The sequence below is a fragment of the Rattus norvegicus genome, chromosome 4 (genome assembly GCF_021556685.1).
Source record: "Rattus norvegicus strain SHRSP/BbbUtx chromosome 4, alternate assembly SHRSP_T2T, whole genome shotgun sequence".
Taxonomy (NCBI): Eukaryota; Metazoa; Chordata; class Mammalia; order Rodentia; family Muridae; genus Rattus; species Rattus norvegicus.
The window spans coordinates 151296561-151320532 of NC_141537.1; the positions used below are offsets into that span (position 1 = coordinate 151296561).

The 23972-nt window shown below is 45.1% G+C and overlaps 1 protein-coding gene across 13 annotated transcripts in view; it reads left to right on the forward strand.

Moving 5' to 3' along the window:
• Nucleotides 1-23972, forward strand: part of Washc2c (WASH complex subunit 2C) — a 58974-nt gene that overhangs the window by 15459 nt on the left and 19543 nt on the right. For 7 of the 13 annotated variants that reach the window (XM_087656920.1, XM_087656916.1, XM_087656923.1 and 4 more), the window contains 14 exon segments: nt 60-153; nt 1547-1608; nt 3161-3205; nt 3846-3953; nt 4953-5034; nt 6365-6421; nt 7047-7162; nt 7586-7643; nt 11647-11709; nt 12512-12697; nt 14267-14394; nt 17013-17099; nt 20113-20214; nt 22031-22159. In XM_087656920.1, coding sequence (XP_087513046.1) covers nt 60-153; nt 1547-1608; nt 3161-3205; nt 3846-3953; nt 4953-5034; nt 6365-6421; nt 7047-7162; nt 7586-7643; nt 11647-11709; nt 12512-12697; nt 14267-14394; nt 17013-17099; nt 20113-20214; nt 22031-22159 — 1317 coding nt within the window. 13 annotated transcript variants of the gene reach the window in all.

Sequence of the window (23972 nt, forward strand, 5' to 3'; positions counted from 1 at the left end):
GAGCACTTGGCTTTATTCTCACCCTGTGTTTAATGGTGGCGCCCTTTCCTTCCTTGAAGGACCTCTACATTGACCGGCCTTTGCCCTACCTCATCGGGTCGAAGCTCTTCATGGAACAGGAAGACGTGGGGCTTGGAGAGCTGTCCAGCGAAGGTGCGCTTTCTCACCAGTGTCCCTCCTGCTCCCTGCAGCTTAACCTTTTATGGAAAGTCATTTCAACTTTAAAATACTATTGCAAGAGCAGTGGCGTGCCCATAGATCTCCCTCAGGTGTGCTAGCTAATGCTTGTTTACTCGTGCTTTTGTTCTCTGTCATACCTCATAGTGTGTCTGAATCTCCATAACTCTAATGTCCCGAGATCTCCGCATATTTCTAAGAACAAGAGCATTTTCTTCTATAACCATGCTGTAAGGTGATTCTGTTGTTCCTTAATCTCTAGTTATATTCAGATTTTTGTTTGTTATCCCATCAAAGTCCTTTACTATCTCTGCCTGCCTTCTCTGGGGTAAGACGTAAAGCATTTGGTTGTTAAACTGCTCTAGTCACCTTTTAATTTCATTTAACTTTTTTATGTTTATTTATTGTATGTTTGTGGCTCTGGATGTCAGATGACAGCCTATGGGGGTCAATTCTGTGTTCTATCATGTGAATTCCAGAGGCTGAGCACCCATCTTCAGGACTGGAAGAAGTATCTGCAGTATCATGACAGTGACTTCTAATCTGATACAGTTTCCTCCTCCTCCTCCCCCTCCTCCTCCTCCCCTTCCTCTTCCCTCTTCCTCCCTCTTCCTCTTCCTCCTCTTCCCTCTTCTTCCTCTTCCTCCTCCTCCCTCCTCTTCCTCCTTCTTCCTCTTCCTCCCTCCTCCTCTTCTTCCTCCCTCCTCCTCTTCTTCCTCCTCCTCCCTCCTCCTCTTCCTCCTCCTCCCTCTTCCTCCTCCTCCTCGCTCCTCTTCCCTCCTCTTCCTCCCTCCTCCTCCTCCCTCCTCCTCCTCTTCCTCCTTCCTCCTCCTCTTCTTCTTCCTTCCTCCTCCTCCTCTTCCTCCTTCTTCCTCCTCCTCTTCCTCCTCCTCCCTCCTCCTCCCTCCTCCTCCTCTTCCTCCCTCCTCCTCCTCTTCCTCCTCCTCCCTCCTCCTCTTCCTCCCTCCTCCTCCTCCCTCCTCCTCCCTCCTCCTCCCTCCTCCTCCTCTTCCTCCCTCCTCTTCCTCTTCCTCCTCCTCCCTCCTCCTCTTCCTCCCTCCTCCTCCTCCCTCCTCCTCCTCCCTCCTCCTCTTCCTCCTCCCTCCTCCTCTTCTTCCTCCTCCTCTCCCTCCTCCTCCTCTTTTTTGTTAGCTTGACATCCTTGTAGAGTAAAGCCAATTTATGACTTATTTTTTAATTCATAGGAGATACTTTGAAATTCTATTAATTACAAAGGTGCTTTCATTCCAGTAAATGGCAATAGTGTCATTAAAGTCTCCTTGATGCTATTGTGCTTGGCTACTTGGAGAAGTTGCCTCAGACATTTTCTGGTAAAATCGGTACTGACTTTTACAACTCTTCCTGACAGAAGGCTCTGTGGGCAGTGACCGCGGGAGCATTGTGGACAGTGAAGATGAGAAAGAAGAGGAGGTGAGGACATGGTATGGCCAGGTCATGGAGGGCAGGAAGCTTAGGATGTATGATGCAGGCTGGGTGTGTTACATGCTTCAGAGTTAGGGAAATAATTTCATAAAACTTATGGAGCAAAATCTGAAGTTATTTTTCTTAGGGTTGAAATTCTTTTTTCTAGTATGTAGAGAGAGAAGTAAGGGGAACTGCTTTGATCCCTTCCACCATTGCTTACCCCTCTTCCTTTCTATCAAATTCCTTCACTTTCCATTATATTTTGAGGAGAGAACAGCTTAGATACTGTAGCACTGTCTCTGCCTTGAACTTAGTCTTGGACTGTCTTGACTAATCTTAGGAAGAAATACATAGCTGTAATGAACAACTTTAAGAAGATATGATGATGATGGTGGTGGTGGCAGTGGTGGTGATGGTGATGATGATGATGGTAGTGGTGGTGATGATGGTGGTGGTGGTGCTGCTGCTGATGGTGGTAGTGGTGGTTGTGATGGTGATGGTGGTGGTGGTGATGGTGATGATGATGGTGGTGGTGATGGTGATGATGATGATGGTGGTGGTGGTGATGGTGATGATGGTGGTGGTGGTGGTGATGGTAATGATGATGATGGCGGTGGTGGTGATGATGGTAGTGGTGGTGATGATGGTGGTGGTGGTGGTTGTAGTGATGATGTGGTGGTGGTGATGATGACGATGGTGGTGGTGGTCCTGCTGCTGCTGCTGCAGCAAGTATTGCATTTGTGCGCAGTGTCTATAAAGAGCAGAAGAGAGTATCAGATGCCCTAGAACTGGAGCTACAGGCAGTCGTGAGCTGCCTGATGTAGGTGCTAGAAACCAGACTCTAGTCCCGTGCTCTCTTAACCAGAGTCACCTCTTCATCCCTTGAAGAACTTCTTAAGTCCTCTAATGAAGGCATCTACTTCATGTTCATTTGCTGAAGGTCCACAGAGGACAACCTTGATCCAGAGTTGGGCACCTTGAGTTGTTCTTCAGACAATGAGTATGAGATCCTAAAAGGAGACCATTTTGTGTGTCTGATTCTCATTTCTTTAATGTTCTTTCTCACACTTGCCCTCCCTCTCCTGCATTCCTTCCTCCAGCTTGGCAAATGGAGACCCTAGAAGTAGAGAGCCTGTTACCTTGCTACAGATAACTGTGTTGGGTCCTTTGTTTTTAGCTGTCAGTGTAGTAATTGTTGGTAGCAAACTGACCTTCAGTTTTTGAGCTTGATGAAGTAGTTATCCCACTAGAGGGAGCGCAGAGATTGTAGTGCACAATGTAAAGAACACAAACTGACTTTCTATGATTTAATTAAATGATCTTTAAATCTGAAGGTTAGAATTGGGAAATACAGATGGTATGAATGAATCATTAGATCTATCTGTTTGAAACATAGAAATTATGGTAGCTGGACAGTTCTAGCACTATTGCCTGAATTCATCTTGTCTGCTACTTAAGGTCACTGAGAGTTCAAGCATTTCTTCTGCCTGGCACAGTCACTTACCTCTGAGACTGATAAGATCTTTTCTGCATTAACATCAAATTTTTTCACCCACAGGAGTCAGATGATTTTGCCAGTCATAGTGACAATGAACAAAACCAGGTAAAGCTCGTGTATTGAAATGAATTCATGGGGTTGGGGATTTAGCTCAGTAGTAGAGCACTTGCCTAGCAAGCACAAGGCCCTGGGTTTGGTCCCCAGCTCTGAAAAAAAGAAAAAGAAAAAGAAAAAAAAAAAAAGAAATGAATTCATTTTAAAGCTTTAGTTGAAGCATAGTGTGTTTACTAAATTTCTTTTCTTCCTGCTGTTGGTACCAGGGGTTGAACCTAGGGACTTAGGCATGTTTCGCAGGCTCCGCATGGTATTTGTATGCCAAGTCTCCCAGATGACTTCTGAATGACACATGAGGATTTGCGTAGTTACTTTTCTTTGAAGTATGTCATGTATTTAGGTTAGCCACCTCCTTTGGATATTACCTTTTCCAAATGTTGCTTTTTAACCATTACTTCTTGTTAATTTATATTCCTCTAATAATGAACATTTAGAAATTTTAATATCTTCCTTTGATAGTTTTGTTTTTATATTCTTACTAAAAAGTAAATCTTTGGTTTAGCTTGTAATAAATTATATGGAATATATGTTCCAAATGTGGTTATGTCTTTAAAGGGAGAGATTGAAAATTGATAGTGTCTCCTTTTCAGTTTGGTGACTTGCATCTAGAAGTTCTGTTCTTCCTCCTCAGCATATCACACAGATGAGTGACGAAGAAGAGGATGATGATGCTGACCTCTTTGCTGACTCTGAGAAGGAGGGGGATGATATCGAGGATATTGAGGAAAGTGCTAAGTCTGTAAGTATAATTATCACTCAGTGAGGTCTTAGAAGAAGTGTTTCACGTTGCTCCTTAATATCGACATTTTATTTCTGTTGTCATCTTACATATCTGTAATGGTGTGTGTAGCCAGAGGTAAACAGTAGCCCACTTCCTCAGTCACTTTCCCCTTTGGGTTTTGAGTCAGGCTCTCACTGAACCTGGGACATACCAATTCAGCTGAACTAGTTGGCCAGCAAGCCCTGTCTTTATCTTCCCTGCTCTGAGATTACACAGAGCCACTTGTAGCTTTTTATGTGAGTGCTAGGGTTCTGAACTCTGGTTCTCACACTTGCGTAGCAAGCGTTGTCCTGAGTCAGCCATCTCTACAGCCCCTATATTAGTAACTTGATTTTTTTCTATTAAAGATTGTCTGTGAATGTGCTTTTGGTGTATCTGTGTGTCTGTGTTTGCACACGTGTACTTGGGTTCCTAGGGAGACCACATGCCGGGGTATCAGATTCAGTTCCAGGATGTTGTAAGACATCTGACATGAGCTCGTCTCTATTGTCTCTGGCTGGTAGTTTATAAACAGCAGTAAATGTCCCTCCTAGCATCTCCAGCTGCCCTCCTAGTCTACTTTCCTTAATGCTGAGGATGCTTAAGTCAGCTCATTGGGAATATAGTCAGCTCCAGAATTTTGAGATCAAATACTCTCCTGTCCCCCTCCGTATATTTTCTTACTGAGGTTCTTAATTATTTTAAAAAAATAAGTAATAGTATCTGCTTTTAAGGAGATATTTTGTGAATTCTCTTACTTACCAGAGCTTTATAGGCTCCATGAGTTTCAATTCCTTAATAAAGTCCTGTTTTTGCAAGTATATTCTCATGCACACACATAAGTAAATCTTTTCTAAAAGCCCTGTTTTATTTGTAGTTTGATTTCTTTGCGACTGTTGATAATAGTTTTGTTAGGTGTCCAGAAGTTTACTCATTTGTTAGAGATTTTTGGTTCGTTTTTTGTTTTTTTGCCTGTAGAAAAGACCTACGTCTTTTGCGGATGAGCTGGCTGCTCGGATCAAAGGAGATGTCTCAAACCAGCGGAAAGAGGGACACACAGGTGAGGTCTGAAGGCAGGTTAATGGGATGGTTCGTGGTGCTGTAGTCTGCTTGTGCCGCTTCACACATGCTCTGTCTCTGTCTGTCTGTCTGTCTGTCTGTCTGTCTCTGTCTGTCTGTCTGTCTGTCTGTCCTTCTCTCTCCCCGTCTCTTTCATTTTTGAGACAGCATTTCACATATTTCATGCTAGCCTCAAATATGTGATGTAGGCAAGGGTGGCCTTGAATTTCTGATCTTTCCTTCTCCTTTGAGTGCTGGGGATCAGGAACAACGCCACTGTTCCCAAACGGGGTTCACTGATTACTAAGGCATGCTGGGCTTAAGTTTTAATTCTTGATCTTCTTTTTAATTAATTATTTTATGTTTGTGAGAACACTGTTGCTATCCTTAGACACACCAGTAGAGGTCATCGGATCCCATTACAGATGGTTGTGAGCCACTATGCAGTTGCTGGGAATTGAACTCAGGACCTCTGTAAAAGTAGTCAGTGCTCTTAATCTCTGAGCCATCTCTCCAGCCCTAGTTATTGATCTTTGTTGTGTTTTCTTAGACTACTTTATTGTTGTTGTTTGACATTCATTTACTTGCGGGGAGGGGCATGTGTGTACCTTGATGCAGAATTGATTTTTCTCCTTCCTCCTCCTGCCTTGTGGCTTTGGTTGTCAGGCTTGGTGCTAAGCACTGACCCTTGAAGCCCGTGGCTCTCAGCTTTCCTAGTGCTGCGTCCCTATATTACAGCTCCTCATGCTGTGGTGATGCCCAACCATAAAATACCTTTGTTGCTACTTCATAACTAATTTTTCTATTTTCTTAATGAATTATTTAATGAATTGTAATCTGTGTTTTCTAGTGGTCTTAGCTGACCCCTGTGAAAGGCTACTTTAAGCCATGTCAATGGCTCTTGCAGTCTACTTGATATATAGATTCCATGAGTATCCTATTTCTCCCCTCCCCTAGGACATGTGCATATCTATGTAACATCTTACATGCATAGAAAATGGGAACCCCAGCACTGGACAGCAGGTTGTGAATCCAGGCTTTATCTTTACTCTTAAATTTGACTAATAAAAGAGTACTATCCATTGCAGTCAGGTTATGTCACAGTAGAAGGCAGGATAATTCCTTCCTGGAGTGTAGCCCTGCTGTGCACGTTACCTACAGCCTCTGCCTACACTGCTCTAGTGAGGGCTCTAGTGGAGCTGAGATAAGACTTGAGTCTCCCACTCTTGGCCAGGGTCATGAGGATGCAGTCTTGAGTAGCAAATCAGTGTCTATAATACGAATGCTAGGTATTGTTAAACCTCTGAGATCTCATAAGTTGTCCTCCACAGATGGAAAGCCTCAGAGGACAGTGAAGGAGAAGAAGGAAAGGAGAACCCCTGCAGATGGTAAGTGCTCCGCTCGTTAGGAGCCTTTGTGGAACGTTTTCAGTAGAGCTTGTATGTGACCCTTCCATAGTAACTGGTGACATCGGTGTTGCCTTGCCATTGTCTCCACCTATGGGATTGTTGCTTCATTTGTTTTTCCTTTCTCTAAACTTTGCATGTGGCAGTTAAACTATATTTTTTGCTTCAAAGTAAGTCAGTCAAGAAAATGAATCACTTTTTTCCCAGTCATTGTTCCCTTGAGGATAAGAACCTTTGAGGGACTTCCCTGGATTGTTTGAAATCCACTGCCTTGTTCTCAATACTCCTTGTGAAGTATGGCTTTATTAAAGTCATGCCAGTATGCTATAGAGGCCATCCCAGACATAGAGAAATATCAAACCCATCTTCCCCCTCTCATTCTTGTATATTTGAGGGGAAATATTGCTATACAGCCCAAGCTAGTTTGGAATTTGTTTGTAACTCAGGTTGGCCTTAATTCTATGATGCCCAGAAATCTATGGTAAGAAGAATGCCTTGAGCTTTCTTCTTTAGATTTAGTCTTCTGAATGCTGGAATTGTAGACAGTGAGCCACCACCACAGGCTACCCCAGCTTAACACTCCCTGTGCAACGTTCCCTTCTGATAGATGAGGAAGACATCTTGTTCCCACCCCCCACGCTGACTGATGAAGACTTCTCACCGTTTGGCTCTAGAGGTGGTCTGTTCAGTGATCGGCAGGGGCTTTTTGATGATGATGATGAGGTGAGTTGGACGAATGAATAAGGCTCTCTGTGTCACTGAGCATGAATGGAAGAAAGCCTTGTGTTTGTTAGAGAAGAAGCTTCCTATTAGTTATGCCTTTCATGTTTGGAGACATGTTAAAGCCAGAACTACAGAATGAGAAATATACATCCTGATGTCTTACTGTGCCTTGATGTGAGGAGAGGCTGTGGAGTATCAATAGTGGGAATCTTCTACAGTTACCGACATGTACTCTTGCATGTTTTTATTTAATCCCCGACAAGCCCAAATTAAGATCATTTTGCTCTAGTCTGCACCTTGTCACTGATTCTTTGACAGGACAGTAAATATATAGCAGAGTACAGGATACTTCTCAGAAACCTTCAAGTCCAGCCTTACTTAACCCCTGCATTTTAAAATTCTCCTATGCCTTATCACAACCAGAGTGACCTCTTCAAGGAAGCTCCCCGGGGGCAGCCAGCCCAAGGTCCTGTCAGTGAAGGTAGGCATGGGAATGGATGCTCTCTCCCTGTCTGCTCTCCTAGTTTGTGTTCTGTTGCTGTGATAAACACCATGGCAAAAGCAGCTCCGGAGGAAAGGGTTATGTCAGCTCTGCAGCTTGTAGTCCATCACCCTGGCGAGCCTTGCAGGCCCATATTTACTGTCTGTCTGTTTGTCTGTCTGTCTATTTCTCTCTCTGTCTCTCTCTGTCTCTCTTTGTCTCTGTCTGTCTCTGTCTGTCTGTCCCCCCCCTCCCCAAAACCATCTAGCCAAGGGTTGGCATTGTGTACAGTGGGCTGTGCCTCCCTCATCAGTCATTAATCAAGAAGGTGCCCTACAGACTGACCTAGAGGCCAGTCTGATGGAGGTCGTTTTTCAGTGGAGGGTCGCTCTTTCCAGATAACTGAAGATTGTACCAGTTGACAAAGTTGACCCAGCAAAGTGCTTGAAAGCTCTTTCTGTTGTGAGACAGAGCACCCAAAGATTTATTTCCGTTCAGCTAAAAGCTGGTGTTGCCTTGAAACAGTGGGAGACAGTCTGTCTTTATTAATTTTTGTCTTGGGAACAGACAGCAGTACCGTCTTCAGACCCACACCACACATTTACCTTTTAGAGATGATAAAAACATCGAAATGAAAAAGTATTTGGTAGTTATGCTGAGGCTAGCTTTACTGTAATGATGTTGAATTGTGTTGAGAAGATCACTTTGTCATCAGTAATTCCTCAGTAGTTTTTAAAAACTTACAATTTTTATTCCACTAGATTTAAGTAGTTTTAGTGATACTGTTCCCAGTAAAACAATTGGAAATAAGTTGTTTCAAATGATGGCCTCCTGTGTGATGTGTTCTGTGTTGTAGCCGTCCTCCTGTGTGATGTGTTCTGTGTTGTAGCCGTGCTCCTGTGTGATGTGTTCTGTGTTGGGGCCGTGCTCTTGTGTGATGTGTTCTGTGTTGTAGCCGTCCTCCTGTGTGATGTGTTCTGTGTTGTAGCCGTCCTCCTGTGTGATGTGTTCTGTGTTGTAGCCGTGCTCCTGTGTGATGTGTTCTGTGTTGGGGCCGTGCTCCTGTGTGATGTGTTCTGTGTTGGGGCCGTGCTCCTGTGTGATGTGTTCTGTGTTGTAGCCGTGCTCCTGTGTGATGTGTTCTGTGTTGGGGCCGTGCTCCTGTGTGATGTGTTCTGTGTTGTAGCCGTCCTCCTGTGTGATGTGTTCTGTGTTGTAGCCGTGCTCCTGTGTGATGTGTTCTGTGTTGGGGCCGTGCTCCTGTGTGATGTGTTCTGTGTTGTAGCCGTCCTCCTGTGTGATGTGTTCTGTGTTGTAGCCGTGCTCCTGTGTGATGTGTTCTGTGTTGTAGCCGTGCTCCTGTGTGATGTGTTCTGTGTTGGGGCCGTGCTCCTGTGTGATGTGTTTTGTGTTGGGGCCGTGCTCCTGTGTGATGTGTTCTGTGTTGGGGCCGTGCTCCTGTGTGATGTGTTCTGTGTTGTAGCCGTCCTCCTGTGTGATGTGTTCTGTGTTGTAGCCGTCCTCCTGTGTGATGTGTTCTGTGTTGTAGCCGTGCTCCTGTGTGATGTGTTCTGTGTTGTAGCCGTGCTCCTGTGTGATGTGTTCTGTGTTGTAGCCGTGCTCCTGTGTGATGTGTTCTGTGTTGGGGCCGCGCTCCTGTGTGATGTGTTCTGTGTTGGGGCCGTGCTCCTGTGTGATGTGTTCTGTGTTGGGGCCGTGCTCCTGTGTGATGTGTTCTGTGTTGGGGCCGTGCTCCTGTGTGATGTGTTCTGTGTTGTGGCCGTGCTCCTGTGTGATGTGTTCTGTGTTGGGGCCGTGCTCCTGTGTGATGTGTTCTGTGTTGGGGCCGTGCTCCTGTGTGATGTGTTCTGTGTTGGGGCCGTCCTCACGTGTGATGTGTTCTGTGTTGGGGCCGTCCTCCTGTGTGATGTGTTCTGTGTTGGGGCCGTCCTCCTGTGTGATGTGTTCTGTGTTGTAGCCGTCCTCCATGTGATGTGTTCTGTGTTGGGGCCGTGCTCCTGTGTGATGTGTTCTGTGTTGTAGCCGTCCTCCTGTGTGATGTGTTCTGTGTTGTAGCCGTCCTCCTGTGTGATGTGTTCTGTGTTGTAGCCGTGCTCCTGTGTGATGTGTTCTGTGTTGGGGCCGTGCTCCTGTGTGATGTGTTCTGTGTTGTAGCCGTCCTCCTGTGTGATGTGTTCTGTGTTGTAGCCGTGCTCCTGTGTGATGTGTTCTGTGTTGTAGCCGTGCTCCTGTGTGATGTGTTCTGTGTTGGGGCCGTGCTCCTGTGTGATGTGTTTTGTGTTGGGGCCGTGCTCCTGTGTGATGTGTTCTGTGTTGGGGCCGTGCTCCTGTGTGATGTGTTCTGTGTTGTAGCCGTCCTCCTGTGTGATGTGTTCTGTGTTGTAGCCGTCCTCCTGTGTGATGTGTTCTGTGTTGTAGCCGTGCTCCTGTGTGATGTGTTCTGTGTTGTAGCCGTGCTCCTGTGTGATGTGTTCTGTGTTGTAGCCGTGCTCCTGTGTGATGTGTTCTGTGTTGGGGCCGCGCTCCTGTGTGATGTGTTCTGTGTTGGGGCCGCGCTCCTGTGTGATGTGTTCTGTGTTGGGGCCGTGCTCCTGTGTGATGTGTTCTGTGTTGGGGCCGTGCTCCTGTGTGATGTGTTCTGTGTTGTGGCCGTGCTCCTGTGTGATGTGTTCTGTGTTGGGGCCGTGCTCCTGTGTGATGTGTTCTGTGTTGGGGCCGTGCTCCTGTGTGATGTGTTCTGTGTTGGGGCCGTCCTCACGTGTGATGTGTTCTGTGTTGGGGCCGTCCTCCTGTGTGATGTGTTCTGTGTTGGGGCCGTCCTCCTGTGTGATGTGTTCTGTGTTGTAGCCGTCCTCCATGTGATGTGTTCTGTGTTGGGGCCGTGCTCCTGTGTGATGTGTTCTGTGTTGTAGCCGTCCTCCTGTGTGATGTGTTCTGTGTTGTAGCCGTCCTCCTGTGTGATGTGTTCTGTGTTGGGGCCGTGCTCCTGTGTGATGTGTTCTGTGTTGTAGCCATCCTCCTGTGTGATGTGTTCTGTGTTGGGGCCGTGCTCCTGTGTGATGTGTTCTGTGTTGTAGCCATCCTCCTGTGTGATGTGTTCTGTGTTGTAGCCATCCTCCATGTGATGTGTTCTGTGTTGGGGCCGTGCTCCTGTGTGATGTGTTCTGTGTTGGGGCCGTGCTCCTGTGTGATGTGTTCTGTGTTGGGGCCGTCCTCCTGTGTGATGTGTTCTGTGTTGGGGCCGTGCTCCTGTGTGATGTGTTCTGTGTTGGGGCCGTGCTCCTGTGTGATGTGTTCTGTGTTGGGGCCGTGCTCCTGTGTGATGTGTTCTGTGTTGGGGCCGTGCTCCTGTGTGATGTGTTCTGTGTTGTAGCCGTCCTCCATGTGATGTGTTCTGTGTTGTAGCCGTGCTCCTGTGTGATGTGTTCTGTGTTGGGGCTCTCCTCAATCTGCTGTCCAGTCATCTCACTTTTCTTGTTTCCTCGTTGCATTCATTTTATTTCCTTCACAACCTTCTCACAGGTTTTTGCTGTTCCCTTTCACCAGTTGATCTTATTGATCTCATTAATCCTAAGGAAAAAGCTGCTGATATCAGTAAAAATAAAATTTTAAAAGACTTATTTAGGAACAAATTGTCTTTTAAAAAGAAACCTGTGGGGTTGGGGATTTAGCTCAGTGGTAGAGCGCTTGCCTAGGAAGCGCAAGGCCCTGGGTTCAGTCCCCAGCTCCGAAAAAAAGAACCAAAAAAAAAAAAAAAAAAAAAAAAGAAACCTGTTTTGGTTTGTGCCACACTGCCGAGAAGGGGTTCTTTTTCTTTTTTGACAATTTTGCTTTGTATTCATGGTTGGTCTGGTGCTTAGCATGTAGCCCTGAGCTGTTCTTGATACATGATCATCTTCCTGCTTAAGTCTTATGATTGCAGGTGTATCCTACCATGCTCAGAAAATCTGGTGAAATAATTGACTTTTCTTTCTTATTCTAGAATCACCTCCATCCCCTAAACCTGGAAAGAAAATCCCAGCAGGGGCTGTTTCTGTATTTTTAGGTAATAGGTTTTATTCTGTGTATGTGTGTGTGTGTGTGTGTGTGTGTGTTGTATACACATGTGAATGTGAGGAGAAGATGGCAAATGTCCTGCCCTAGCGCTCTTCTGTATTCTCTTGAGGCAGGGTCTTAAGCTAAACCTGGAACTAGGCTAGTAGCCAGTAGGCCCCAGCCTGTGCCAACGCCAGGGTTATAGGCACAGGTACCAGCCACACTCTGCGTTTTTTTTGAGTTCTGAAGATTTGAACTGAGGTCTTCATGCTTCAGATTAAGCACTTACCTGCTGAGCCATCACCCATTGCTCTTTCTTAAAAACTGTATAAATCCATTTTGTCATTGTTTTATAAGGACTGGCTAGGGATTGGGGGTGGGTACTCAGAATTCTGGAAGGCATTGAAGTATTTATTACTACAGCGTATTTACTGACGCTCTGAGCTCACATTCGGTTTGAGCTCAGAGGCTTTGGGCCTGGGGATGTGACAGAGTGGTTCAGCACTTGTTTAGTACATGTGTGGCTCTGCTTTCCTCTCCAAGACTGCAGAGGGCTGCAGGTGTCGGGGAAAAGAGAGAGGAAAGGAGAAAAGGGAAGAAGGGGAGAGGCTGACTGACAGACAGCAAGGGGGAAGGAGTGAGTGCATCAGTGTAGTTTCCTGAGGGCCAGGGAGCCCTGTACTTTGGTGTACGTTTCCAACACTAGCACAAAGGTTATTTCATTTTCTCAGTGTTTTGTAGATGAACCTAACTCATGAGAGCTGTCAGGAGGCTCCCACTGGATCATAGCTCTGATTTCTTTCCATCCTCAGGGTATACTGATGTGTCTGGGTCCACCTCTGCCCCATCACTGAAGGAGTTCCAGAAACATGAGCAGTCCACTCCAGGGAAGAGCCCACATTTGCCAGCTCCTACTGGCCTCTTTGATGATGATGATAACGACAGTGATGAAGATGATAACTTTTTTATGCCATCTTCTAGCAAGCCTTCTAAGACCGGTACCACTTTCAGGCTAATTCTGGGAACTTAGAGAAGAAAACCGAACTTAAGGGGGACACAGTTCTTCACATTCAGTGCCTCTTGCACTGAATCCCTTACTGAACATTGTTGTCATTGTCTTGTGTGTGCTTAAATTGTGCATAGCCTTGGGGTCCCTCATAGGCCAATCTTTTCTGCTTTGGGAATGAGTTACTGAGGGTATCTTCTTTAACAGGGAGCTGAATTTCTTCTCCCGTATTCTTTTCTTGAAGTTTCTGCTTCTGCCTTTCAAATTAAATTTCAATTATAGAAATTTAGTCATACTTCCTCCTAGCAGTTCCGGGTAATTACGTGAGTAGAACATGGCATGCTGGTTGCTTAATTCCCAGCTGCTCGTTTCTCTGAGCTCAGATTATCCCTTGCCTCGGTGCATCCCCCAAGCCCCCAGCATTTTGACATGTTTGCCCTCTGTGATCTTCCCTCCTCTGAAGTCTTTCCTGTGATTTTACTCTCTGACGTGGCTATGCTTGGGGAACAAAAGTAGGGAAATACTCAGGTTTTTCTGAGTCAGGAAAGCTGCGGTCTTTCTGTTTAGTAGGTCTTTGTAACATTTTGAAAAGAATGAGCCGCTGGAGGGATGGCTGAGATGTTATGAGTACTTTCTACAAGTCCTGGGCACTAATGACCGAAGGGCAGAGATAGAATCACTGGGCTTTGCTGGCTTTGAGTCTAGTAGAGAAAACATGAGTTCCAAAATCAGGGAAAGACCCTGTCTGTCTGTCTCAAAGGAATAGGTAGAGAGTAATAGGACACTGGACACCTGACCTCTGTGTATATGCACAGATGTGTACACCCACCCCTAAACCTTAGCAAACACACATGCAACCACACAAACAAACAAGCAAGCAAACAAACAAACAAATATCTTGTAAAAAGAATGAAGCATTTACTTTTTTACCCTGGAATATTTTCATTGTATATTAAATGGGAAATACAAATGGTAGGTCATTATTCAAAACTTAGTCCTAGGATAGCTGACAGAAACATAAGGTAAGATTCTGAAGCTCTTCTGTCTGTCTTGTGGAGATGAGGGAGTGCCAGCATTTGGTTTCATTTACTTCTCCATAGTTTGGCCCTTCACGTCTCCATCCTATAGTTAATGACTTCTTGCCTCCTTAAAGTGATCTTTACTTGTAAATCCCGTTCTAGATGTACTTAGCATAGGAGTCTTCAGTTGTGAGAAGGTTCATTCATATGGTTGTGTCTTTTGCTTTCTTTGAACTGCTATTGCTCTTTGAGTTCCAAGGTGATGGAACAGGGAGCAGCTCAGTGGCAGAGCATTGACTGGCCCTCCCGGTCAGCCCTCAGAACTGCAGGGAGAATGAAAGGAAGCAGTACTAAAGGGGGAGAGAGAAGGGGTCCGCTGCCTTTTATTTCTCGGTAAATGAGCAAGAAATCAGACGCCTTCCATATTTATCTTTGGAAGAGAATGTCGTGGGGGGTGGGGGCGAGTGCGTGTGGGTGTGGGTGTATTTTGCAGTAGGATTTTAACCTTGGTGTAATTTTTATGCTGTGGTTTCTTTTTTAAGACAAAGTCAAGCCCACCACCATTATCTTTGATGATGACGAAGGAGATCTGTTTAAAGAAAAAACAACAGCTTTGCCAGCAGCTTCTGTCAGCCAGACAGATGAAAACAAAGCACGGACAGATAAAACGGTGAGCAGAGATGGAGTGAGGGACATTGGCCTGGGCAGCTTACAGTAGCCGTTTATCTGGATCTCAGAGGGACGTAGAGTTCTCTTTCACGTTTGCTGCCCTAGTTTGCTTTCTGTTGCTGTGATAAACACTGACCAAAGCAACTTAGGGGAGGGAAAAGTTTATTTTTCAGATTGCAGTCTGTCCTTGAGGGAAGCCAAGAGAAAACCTCAAAGAGGAGGCAGTGGAAGAATACTGCTGACTGACTTCGTTTGCTGGTTTGCTCGCTGCCTTTCTTACACAGCCCAGGCCTGCCTGCCCAGAGGTGGTGCTGTACAATTAGCAACCAAGAAAATGCCCGACAGACATGCCCACCATGCAGGCCAGTTCTTCAGTTGAGGTTCCCCTTCCCAATCAAGAAGAGCAACTGCATTTATATTAAGAACTTAGAACATAAAATTGGAAGACACGCCAAATAACTTCTAGTCAGATTTGTGAGATTAGGGAGGATTTGCCAAATGTGTGTCTGAACCTTCGTGCAAACATACGGTTTTCAGAACTATTTGCAAGTGATTTGTAGCCATTATAATGTTTCACCACCCTGCATGTTTTATCACCAGATGCCATTGTCACTGGCTAGGGGTTGGCAGTAACTCTATAGCAGAATCTAATGGCAGTCTGCATTTGTGAGGCTCCAGTTTGCCATCAAATTTATAAAATCATACCCAGTATAATACTGATTTAAAATAATTTTATACATAGTCTATTCTGTCTTTTTCTGTGGGACATCTTGTCCTATAGATATCCTATATAGGTTTTTCTTTCTTTAGTGTATGTGTATATGTATGTATATGTGTGTGTGTATATATGTGTATGTATTACACACTTATTATGGGATTTACTTATAAAGGGGATTTTGTAGAACGGCTCACAGGCTGTGGTCCGACTGGTCCAGCAATGGCTGTCTCCCAGTGGAAGGTCCAAGAACCCAGGAGTTGTCCAGTCTGCCAGGCTGCACATCTCAGCTGGTCTTCAGTATACACTGGCCTCCCAAAGAAGTAGTACTAGTGAAGGAGTGGACTTGGTAGAGAGCAAGAGCAAACAAGGAGAGCCAGCTTCCCTTCACCCTTTATCTAGGCTGCTGGCAGAAGGTGTAGCCCAGAGTACAGGTGGATTTTCCTATCTCAGAAGATCTAGATTAAAGGTGCATCTTCCTTCTCCAGAAGATCCGATTAAAAATAGATCTTCCCATTTTAAAAGATTAAATTAGGAAAAAGATCCCTCACGGGTGTGCCCTGCCACTTGGGTTTTAGTTAATTCCAGATGTCCAGTTGACAACAAAAGTAGCCATCACACATGCCACTGTGTCACATCCTCATTTAGCCCTCATACCTACCAAGCCTTCAAAATCATCTTGGTCCCTCAAACAGCTTGCCCTTTGTCTGTTCCTTACGTGCCCCATGTAACAGTGCATGGTCCGTGTTCACAGATGGGCCCCACGTGACAGTGCATGTTCCATGTACACAGATGGGCCCCATGTGACGGTGCATGTTCCATGTACACAGATGGGCCCCATGTGACAGTGCATGTTCCATGTTCACAGATGGACCCCACGTGACGGTGCATGTTCCATGTACACAGATGGGCCCCATGTGACAGTGCATGTTCCATGTTCACAGATGGGCCCCACGTGACAGTGCATGTTCCGTGTATACAGATGGGCCCCACGTGACAGTGCATGTTCCATGTATACAGATGGGCCCCATGTGACAGTGCATGCTCCATGTACACAGATGGGCCCCATGTGACAGTGCATGTTCCATGTACACAGATGGGCCCCATGTGACAGTGCATGCTCCATGTACACAGATGGGCCCCACGTGACAGTGCATGTTCCATGTACACAGATGGGCCCCACGTGACAGTGCATGTTCCATGTACACAGATGGGCCCCATGTGACGGTGCATGTTCCATGTACACAGATGGGCCCCATGTGACGGTGCATGCTCCATGTACAGAGATGGGCCCCATGTGACAGTGCATGTTCCATGTATACAGATGGGCCCCATGTGACAGTGCATGTTCCATGTACACAGATGGGCCCCATGTGACAGTGCATGCTCCATGTACACAGATGGGCCCCATGTGACAGTGCATGTTCCATGTTCACAGATGGGCCCCACGTGACAGTGCATGTTCCGTGTATACAGATGGGCCCCATGTGACAGTGCATGCTCCATGTACACAGATGGGCCCCATGTGACAGTGCATGTTCCATGTTCACAGATGGGCCCCACGTGACAGTGCATGTTCTGTGTATACAGATGGGCCCCATGTGACAGTGCATGTTCCATGTACACAGATGGGCCCCATGTGACAGTGCATGCTCCATGTACACAGATGGGCCCCATGTGACGGTGCATGCTCCATGTACACAGATGTCGTAGTAATTCTGTACAAAATCTTGGTGTAAATTTTATACAGATGGAGGTCCAGGGCATGTTTAGTCCCTTGGTATTTGGCTTGGTACCTTTTCATAGTGGAGGCTGGGAAATTTTCTGAAATGAGCTTGTCTCCATGTCTTTTTCTTGCTAATAGTATATTTTATTTTCCTTTCTTTTGGTGGGGACTCAACTAGATCACCTTACCTTCTAGCAAAAATCCGAAGCTTGTATCAGAAACAAAGACTCAGAAAGGTTTGTTTTCAGATGAAGAAGACTCTGAGGTATGGAATTCTTTCTTAGTTCTGGGTGTTCATCTGTAGATACAGTATCAGTAATGTTCTGATTAGCCTCTCAGCAGAGGTTTAAGACTTTTTATTAAGTAGTTCAATTCTTATTTTGAAAATACTCTCTGAGGCTGGAGAAATGGCTCAGTAGTTAAGAGCACTGGCTGATCTTCCAGAGGTCCTGAGTTCAAGTCCCAGAAACCACATGGTGGCTCACAACCATCTCTAATGGGATCCAATACCCACATACATTAAATAAGTAAATAAATCTTTAAAAAAAAAAAAAGAATCTTTTGGGCTGGAGATATAATTTAGTACTATAAAATACCTGTCTAGCAGGCAGGCAGGCAGGCAGGCACACGCGCGCGCGCGCGCGCGCGCACACACACACACACACACACACACACACACACACACACTAGCTCTAACTTTTGGATTTGAATCCATTGCATTTCCTTTAACATACTTAAATTTAAGACTGTTTGTTGGTTCACAGTTGTCAGAGAAGTCAGCTGGCTGCTTCCTTTAATGGTAATGTGACTTACTAGAGAGTTTGTTCCCATGGTGATACATATTCAGCACAGCTTTTACCTTTCATTGCTGGTGACAGAGGACAGGCTGTGGGTAGGAAGCCTCAAGCAGCTTGGGCTCCTGTCTCTGTGTGGTAGGTCTCTGAGCACAGTAGCTTCAGGAGGTGGGACCTATTTCTGCTGACTCAGCTTCTGAGAGTGTCAGATAGAGGCTGTGTTGCCGTTTTTATGCTGCTGGATGTTGTCCTAGATGGTTTTTCTGTGGCTATGATAAAACACTGATCAAAAGCAACTCATGGAGGGAAGGATTCATTTCATATTACAGGATGCCCATTGTTGAGGAAAGCTAAGGCAGGAACTTAGCAGGAACCTGGAGCAGAGACCAAGGAGGAATGCTGTTCACTGGCTCGTTCTCCTGCATATACTGAGCCTGCTTTCTTAATACAACTCAGGACCACGTGCTTAGGGATGGCACTGCCCACAGTGGGTTAGGCCCTCCTATGTCATTAGCAATGAAGAACATAACTCACATATATGTCCACAGACCAGTCTGAAGAAGGCAGTTACTTAATTGAGAAGCTGTCTTCCTTGATGCGTGTTTTAGTCAGGTTTCTATTGCTGCAATGAAACACCATGACCAAGAAGCAAGTTGGGGAGGAAAGGGTTTATTCAGCTTACACTTCCACATTGCTGTTCATCACCAAAGGAAGTCAGGACAGCAACTCACACAGGGAAGGAACTTGGAGGAAGGAGCTGATACAGAAGCCATGGGGAGGGTACTGCTTACTGGCTTGCTTCCCTTGGCTTGCTCAGCTTGTTTTCTTATAGAACCCAGGACCACCAGCCCTGGGATGGCACCATTCACAATGGGTCCTCCTCCCTTGATCAGTAATTGAGAAAATGCCTTACAGCTGGATCTCATGGAGGCATTTCCTCAAGGGAGGTTCCTTTCTTTGTGATAACTCCAGTTTGTGTCAAGTTGACACATAAAACCAGCCAGTAGAATGTGTTAAATGACAACCAAGATTATACATCACAGAAGTCCATGCTGTTCCTTCTGCATTTCTTGATGGTACAGGGGTAGGAAACAAATTTTATTGCATGTGTGTATGGAGGGTGTGGGGATAGTGGAGATTGGGGTATAGTGGGCATTGAACCCAGGGCCTTATGTACTCCAGGTACGCACTCTGCCACTGAGCTATATTTCCAGCCCCTCAAGTTCAGTTCTTGATAGTTGAGTATAATAAAATGGAGGCTTGTTTTAAAACCACTACTCGAGTCTTTGCCCTGTGAGCACCATCATAGAGAGAGGTAATATAAGGCAGTCTGGGACATAAAATATTGAGCTGGAAGGAATGGGTCTTTGTACTTGTCTATGTCTCAGATGTGGGCAGGAAGCTTGTTTTACTAAATTTGGGGGATGGGTGCATCTTGAGGTAATTAACTGGAGTGTGTGTGTGTGTGTGTGTGTGTGTGTGTGTGTGTGTGTGTGTATGTATGTATGTATGTGTCCGTGTCCTTCACTGCCAAGGGAAGTCCAAACTTACAATAAAGAAATGTTTTTTGTTCTCTGGTAGAATTATTTTTATATTCTTTAAACAGCCAACCTGTTTGTCATTGTGTAAAATACAGAGGGGCATGGGACACTGGAGCTTCTTTGTAAACAAACCCTTGGTACTCATGAAGCCAGGTATAAACAGTATGCAAAGAATTCTTCTCTGTAGCTCAGTGAACTCATTAGGTTTATATCTGATGAGTGGTAGGCACTGATTGTATAATAAAAAGATAGCGCCAAAGAGGTCATGGAAAATGTTCTTGTCTTGTTTAATTATCTGGCTGTTGTATTGAGGTCCCTTTGCCCAGGGGACAGGTTGCCCTACTTTCTGTTTCTAGTTCATGCAGCTCAGTCTGTAGAGTGTTCCTTGTGCTCTGAGCTGACAGTCCATCCAACGTTGACGATACTTTCAGAATTTGGCAGATCTTTTGCAGGGTTTCATAGTTATAGTTCAAGTAGACTAGTAGACACTCAGCACATATGCTACCTCTGAGTTGTCTTCCACACAAGCCTTTTAGAATAGGAATTTAATTTGTATTTATTTAAAATATGTAATGTATTCTCTAGAGAGAGAGAGGTCCTAACAATAGAGCCATCGTCAGCCTTGCCCTTTGCAAATCTATCCCATTTGTGGTAGAATTTGTATGCTTCTTGTTGATAATTCAAACAGTGGAAGTCTTTAGTTTATAGGACCGGACTGACTGGGAAGTATCTTCCTGACTCATGTCCTTTGTGGGGGAATATGGTTGCCTTGCAGCCTACAAAGAGACTGCCTGAAATACCTGTGCTCTCCTTCTCTCCTTGTACACACACACCCAGGGTACATGCCGAGGTCACACAAAGCCACCGTGTTCTTGTAGTATTTTGTATTACAAATCAAAGCCGATAGACCCAGTAACCAGCAGCTTTGACTTTGATTCACCAGGATTTGTTTTCTTCTCAAAGTTCAAGTAAGACGAAAAGTGCATCAGTTCTGTCCAGCCAACCCCCAGCATCGGTCTCCCTTTTTGGTGATGAAGATGAAGAGGTAAATGTTGTTACTGCAACACCAGATAATTAACCTAGGAATTTGTTTTAGTTGGCTTCATAGCCAAAGTGACGTTCAGGAGAAAGGAGTGCCTGAGAAGGTTCTAGCTACTGGCGTCTGGTCGCACTGGTGACTTCCAAGTTCTTCCAGGAATACAATTAGGAAGACATTAAAATTTTGACTCAGTTATTGGGGAAACCCAAATAGTTTGTGTGTGTGTGTGTGTGTGTGTGTGTGTGTGTGTGTGTGTGTGTGTGCGCGCACACATGTCCCCCCCCCCCCCCCTTCATAAGTAACTTTTTAGAGAGGGTAGATCTCTGGCAGTCATCTCTGAGACTATCTTGGATGAAGTGGCAATAGGAAGGGGAGGCAGCCAGGCTTCAGGTTCGCATCCTTCTTGCTCTGAGTATAGAGAGAGGGTGGGTGGGTGGGTGGTAAAGAAAGGTAAGCGGGAAAATGATCCCGATTCGAACCTTCATGTGGCGCTGTGCAGTGGTGGATCCATGTGCTCCACTGTTGCGAACCCTGAGTTTCTGCAGACACCTGCTTACCTCCAGCTTCTGTGCCTTACAGGCCAGTAGGTTCATTACGGCCACTGCGACAATGATGTCACACCTTTGTCCAGTGGTGGGTAAAGGGTTTGAGTGCATGGTGAAGGACTGCTGCTGCCACCACCATCCCAGTGGACTGCAGCTTGCTCTTCTTGTGGTCCCCTCCACCCTACCAGGCTTTACTTAGACCTCCAGTCCTGACTTTGGCTCAGGACTGCTGTAGTATATACTGTTAAGAGCTTTTCCATCATAAACTAAACTCGGGCCCTCTGATGGTTTTGTTTAATTGCCTTAATAAAAGTGGGTAAGTGGAATTTTTGGTGGGGTTGGGAATGGTAGCAGGATCTAATAGGTCGTCCAGATGTTTTGTAACTGACCATGCAGCGCAGCCCAAGCTGGCTTCTAAATTATATTCTTCTTGCTTTGGCTTCATGGATCCTATGATCAAAGGTGCATAAATCCACAGCCACTACATAGTAGATACTTTTAGAGTATTTATAAATGTCACTGAATTTCCTTAGGATCCCAGGGGATTTATTTAGTAAACTTCCGTACTTTTGTATTCTTTGTTATAAGTTAATTATAGATAATACCTTTTTCCTCCAACTTTCTTAGCTGTAAAAACTCCTTTTAGTCACTAATGAAATTTCTAATTCTTGAGAGAGATCTATGATTGTCGACTGCTGCCAAGGCTCTCATGCCCGCAGGTGTACTGTGAAGGGGCGCCTCCTGGTGTCTCCACCATCTTGGCTATCTTTTGTTGATTGTGCTCTTTCAAGCTCTGGCTCATGGTAACTCCTGAAAGTTGTCCTCTAACCTATATACACGCATTGCCCCCCACTCACATACCTCTGTATATACATGCACATACAGAATATCAATTACATCTTAAAAAAAGATATATTTATTTACTATGTATATAGCGTTCTGCTCACATGTATTCCTGCTCACCAGATCTCATTATAGATGGTTGTGAGCCACCATGTGGTTTCTGGGAATTGAACTCAGGACCTCTGCCCTCTGAGCCACAATTTTTTTTTTAAATTAAAAGAATTCCATGGTAATCTTGTTTTTCTTTTGTGGATAGTGTTTTTAATTTGAAGAGGTGTAGACTGAGGTGTGCAGGTGTTTTGTGACTGTGCCCAACACATAGTATAATCTGTCCCTTGTGGGAGGATGACTTCATACGGGAGAATGTCTTGCTTGAGTTTGAAGTATATGCGTTGTTGATACTTTCTATACGTTCCCACCATTTGTCCTTTTAGGACAATCTTTTTGGGAGTGCAGCAGCTAAGAAGCAGACTTCATCTCTGCCACCTCAGAGTCAAGAGAAAGCAAAACCTTCAGAGCAGCCCCCAAAGAAAGCATCTGCCTTGTTCAGCAGTGACGAGGAGGTAAGTTAAGGTTTGCTCACACACAAAGGCCTATAGCAATGAAGACAGAGTTAGAGCCGTTCTAAATGTGCTCGCTTTGTTCACCACTCACTGGGGCTCAGTCAGGGAAAGATGGGATGACACCGTATCTTTTAAAGAAAAGTGTTTAAGTAATGTGTTAAACATTAATATGTTCAAAATGGAGTTAATGTGGCTTCCACCACAGGTTCATGGCTGAAGCTCTGTATCAAAAGATAGCAAGGAAAAAGCATTTACATCTAAGGTACATTTGGGGTGATAAGGAAACTGGGTATGTTCTGCTTAGTAAAACAAAGAACAGAGTTTGGAAGAAGTGTGGCAGGACTGGAGAGTGGTCTGTAGCGGGAAGCTGAAGGGGTTTAGCAAACTCGGCTCGTGCAGGTTTTGCTCTGTGTCGTCAGCAGTGGGGCCACCTCTCCTGTAGGTATAGAGAGGACATCATTGGTCTTCATCTACAGTAGAGGACCATGGAATCCTCTTTTGTTTTAGTATTAGGGAGAAGGCAAGGTCAGAGAGACTTGATGCCTCTGCTTTCCTCATGGCCAAGGGGTCATACTTTGAGGGCCGTGTGTTCAGGGCCCCATGCACTGTGTCTTCTTAAGGACTGTTTGTGTCATTAAGCTACAGTGCAGTGGACACACTGGCAGTGGTCTACGTAAATTCAACTCCTTTTCTATAAGGCAGTGAACATGTGATTTGGATAGAGATCAGCAAAGTCAATAGTAGCTTAATTATTATTCAGATTTAGCTGAGCAGAAGACCATAAATCCAAATGAGATTTAGATTTCTTTTTTTTTTAAGATTTATTTGTTTATTATATATAAGTACACTGTAGCTGTCTTCAGAAACCAGAAGAGGGCATCAGATTGCATTACAGATGGTTGTGAGCTACCATGTGGTTGCTGGGATTTGAACTCAGGAACTCTGGAAGAGCAATCAGTGCTCTTAAACGCTGAGCCATCTCTCCAGCCCCTTAGATTTCATTTTATCTTAGAAGACTGAGAAGCAATCAACATAATAAAATTTAGTGCCCTGACGTTTAAAAGGTCTTCCTGGCACTAGGAATGTAACTTAGTGTTCAGTGCATGTCCAGCAAGAGCAAGACCCTGATTCTGTGTCCAACATAGGAGAGAATAATACAATAATAAAAACAAAACCTCTTTTTTTTCTTTCTTTCTTTTTTTTTTTTTTTTCCGGAGCTGGGGACCGAACCCAGGGCCTTGCGCTTGCTAGGCAAGCACTCTACCACTGAGCTAAATCCCCAACCCCAACAAAACCTCTTAAAAGAGTTGGGTTGCAGCCCAGTCGTTAAAGTACTTGCCTAGTGTCTTTAATGTAGAGTCTCTGTTGTTATAATCAAATACCATGACCAAAAGCAATTTGGAAAGGAAAGGGCGTATTTCAGCTCACAGTTAATATGCCACAGTCTATCAGAGCAGGAACTCAGAGTAGGAACCTGGAGGCAGGAACTGAGGCAGATGCTAGGGTGGGTATAGCATATTAGCTTGCTCCTCATGGCTCACTTAGCCTGCTTTTTCCTAACACCCAGCCGAGAGAGCACCACCCACAGTGGGCTGAGCCCTCCTATGCCGATTTTTAACCAGGAAGATGCCCACAGGCTTTCCCCTAGGCCAACCTTGGGGAACATTTTCTCAACTGAGGGTCCTTTTTCAAAAACAACTCTTACTTGTGTCAAATTGACAGAAAGCAAGCCAACAACCCTAGTGTTTAGAAAGCCTGGGGTTAATCCCCAGGTACTGTCTGTGTTCCTGGCACTTGAGAGGAGGAAGCAGGA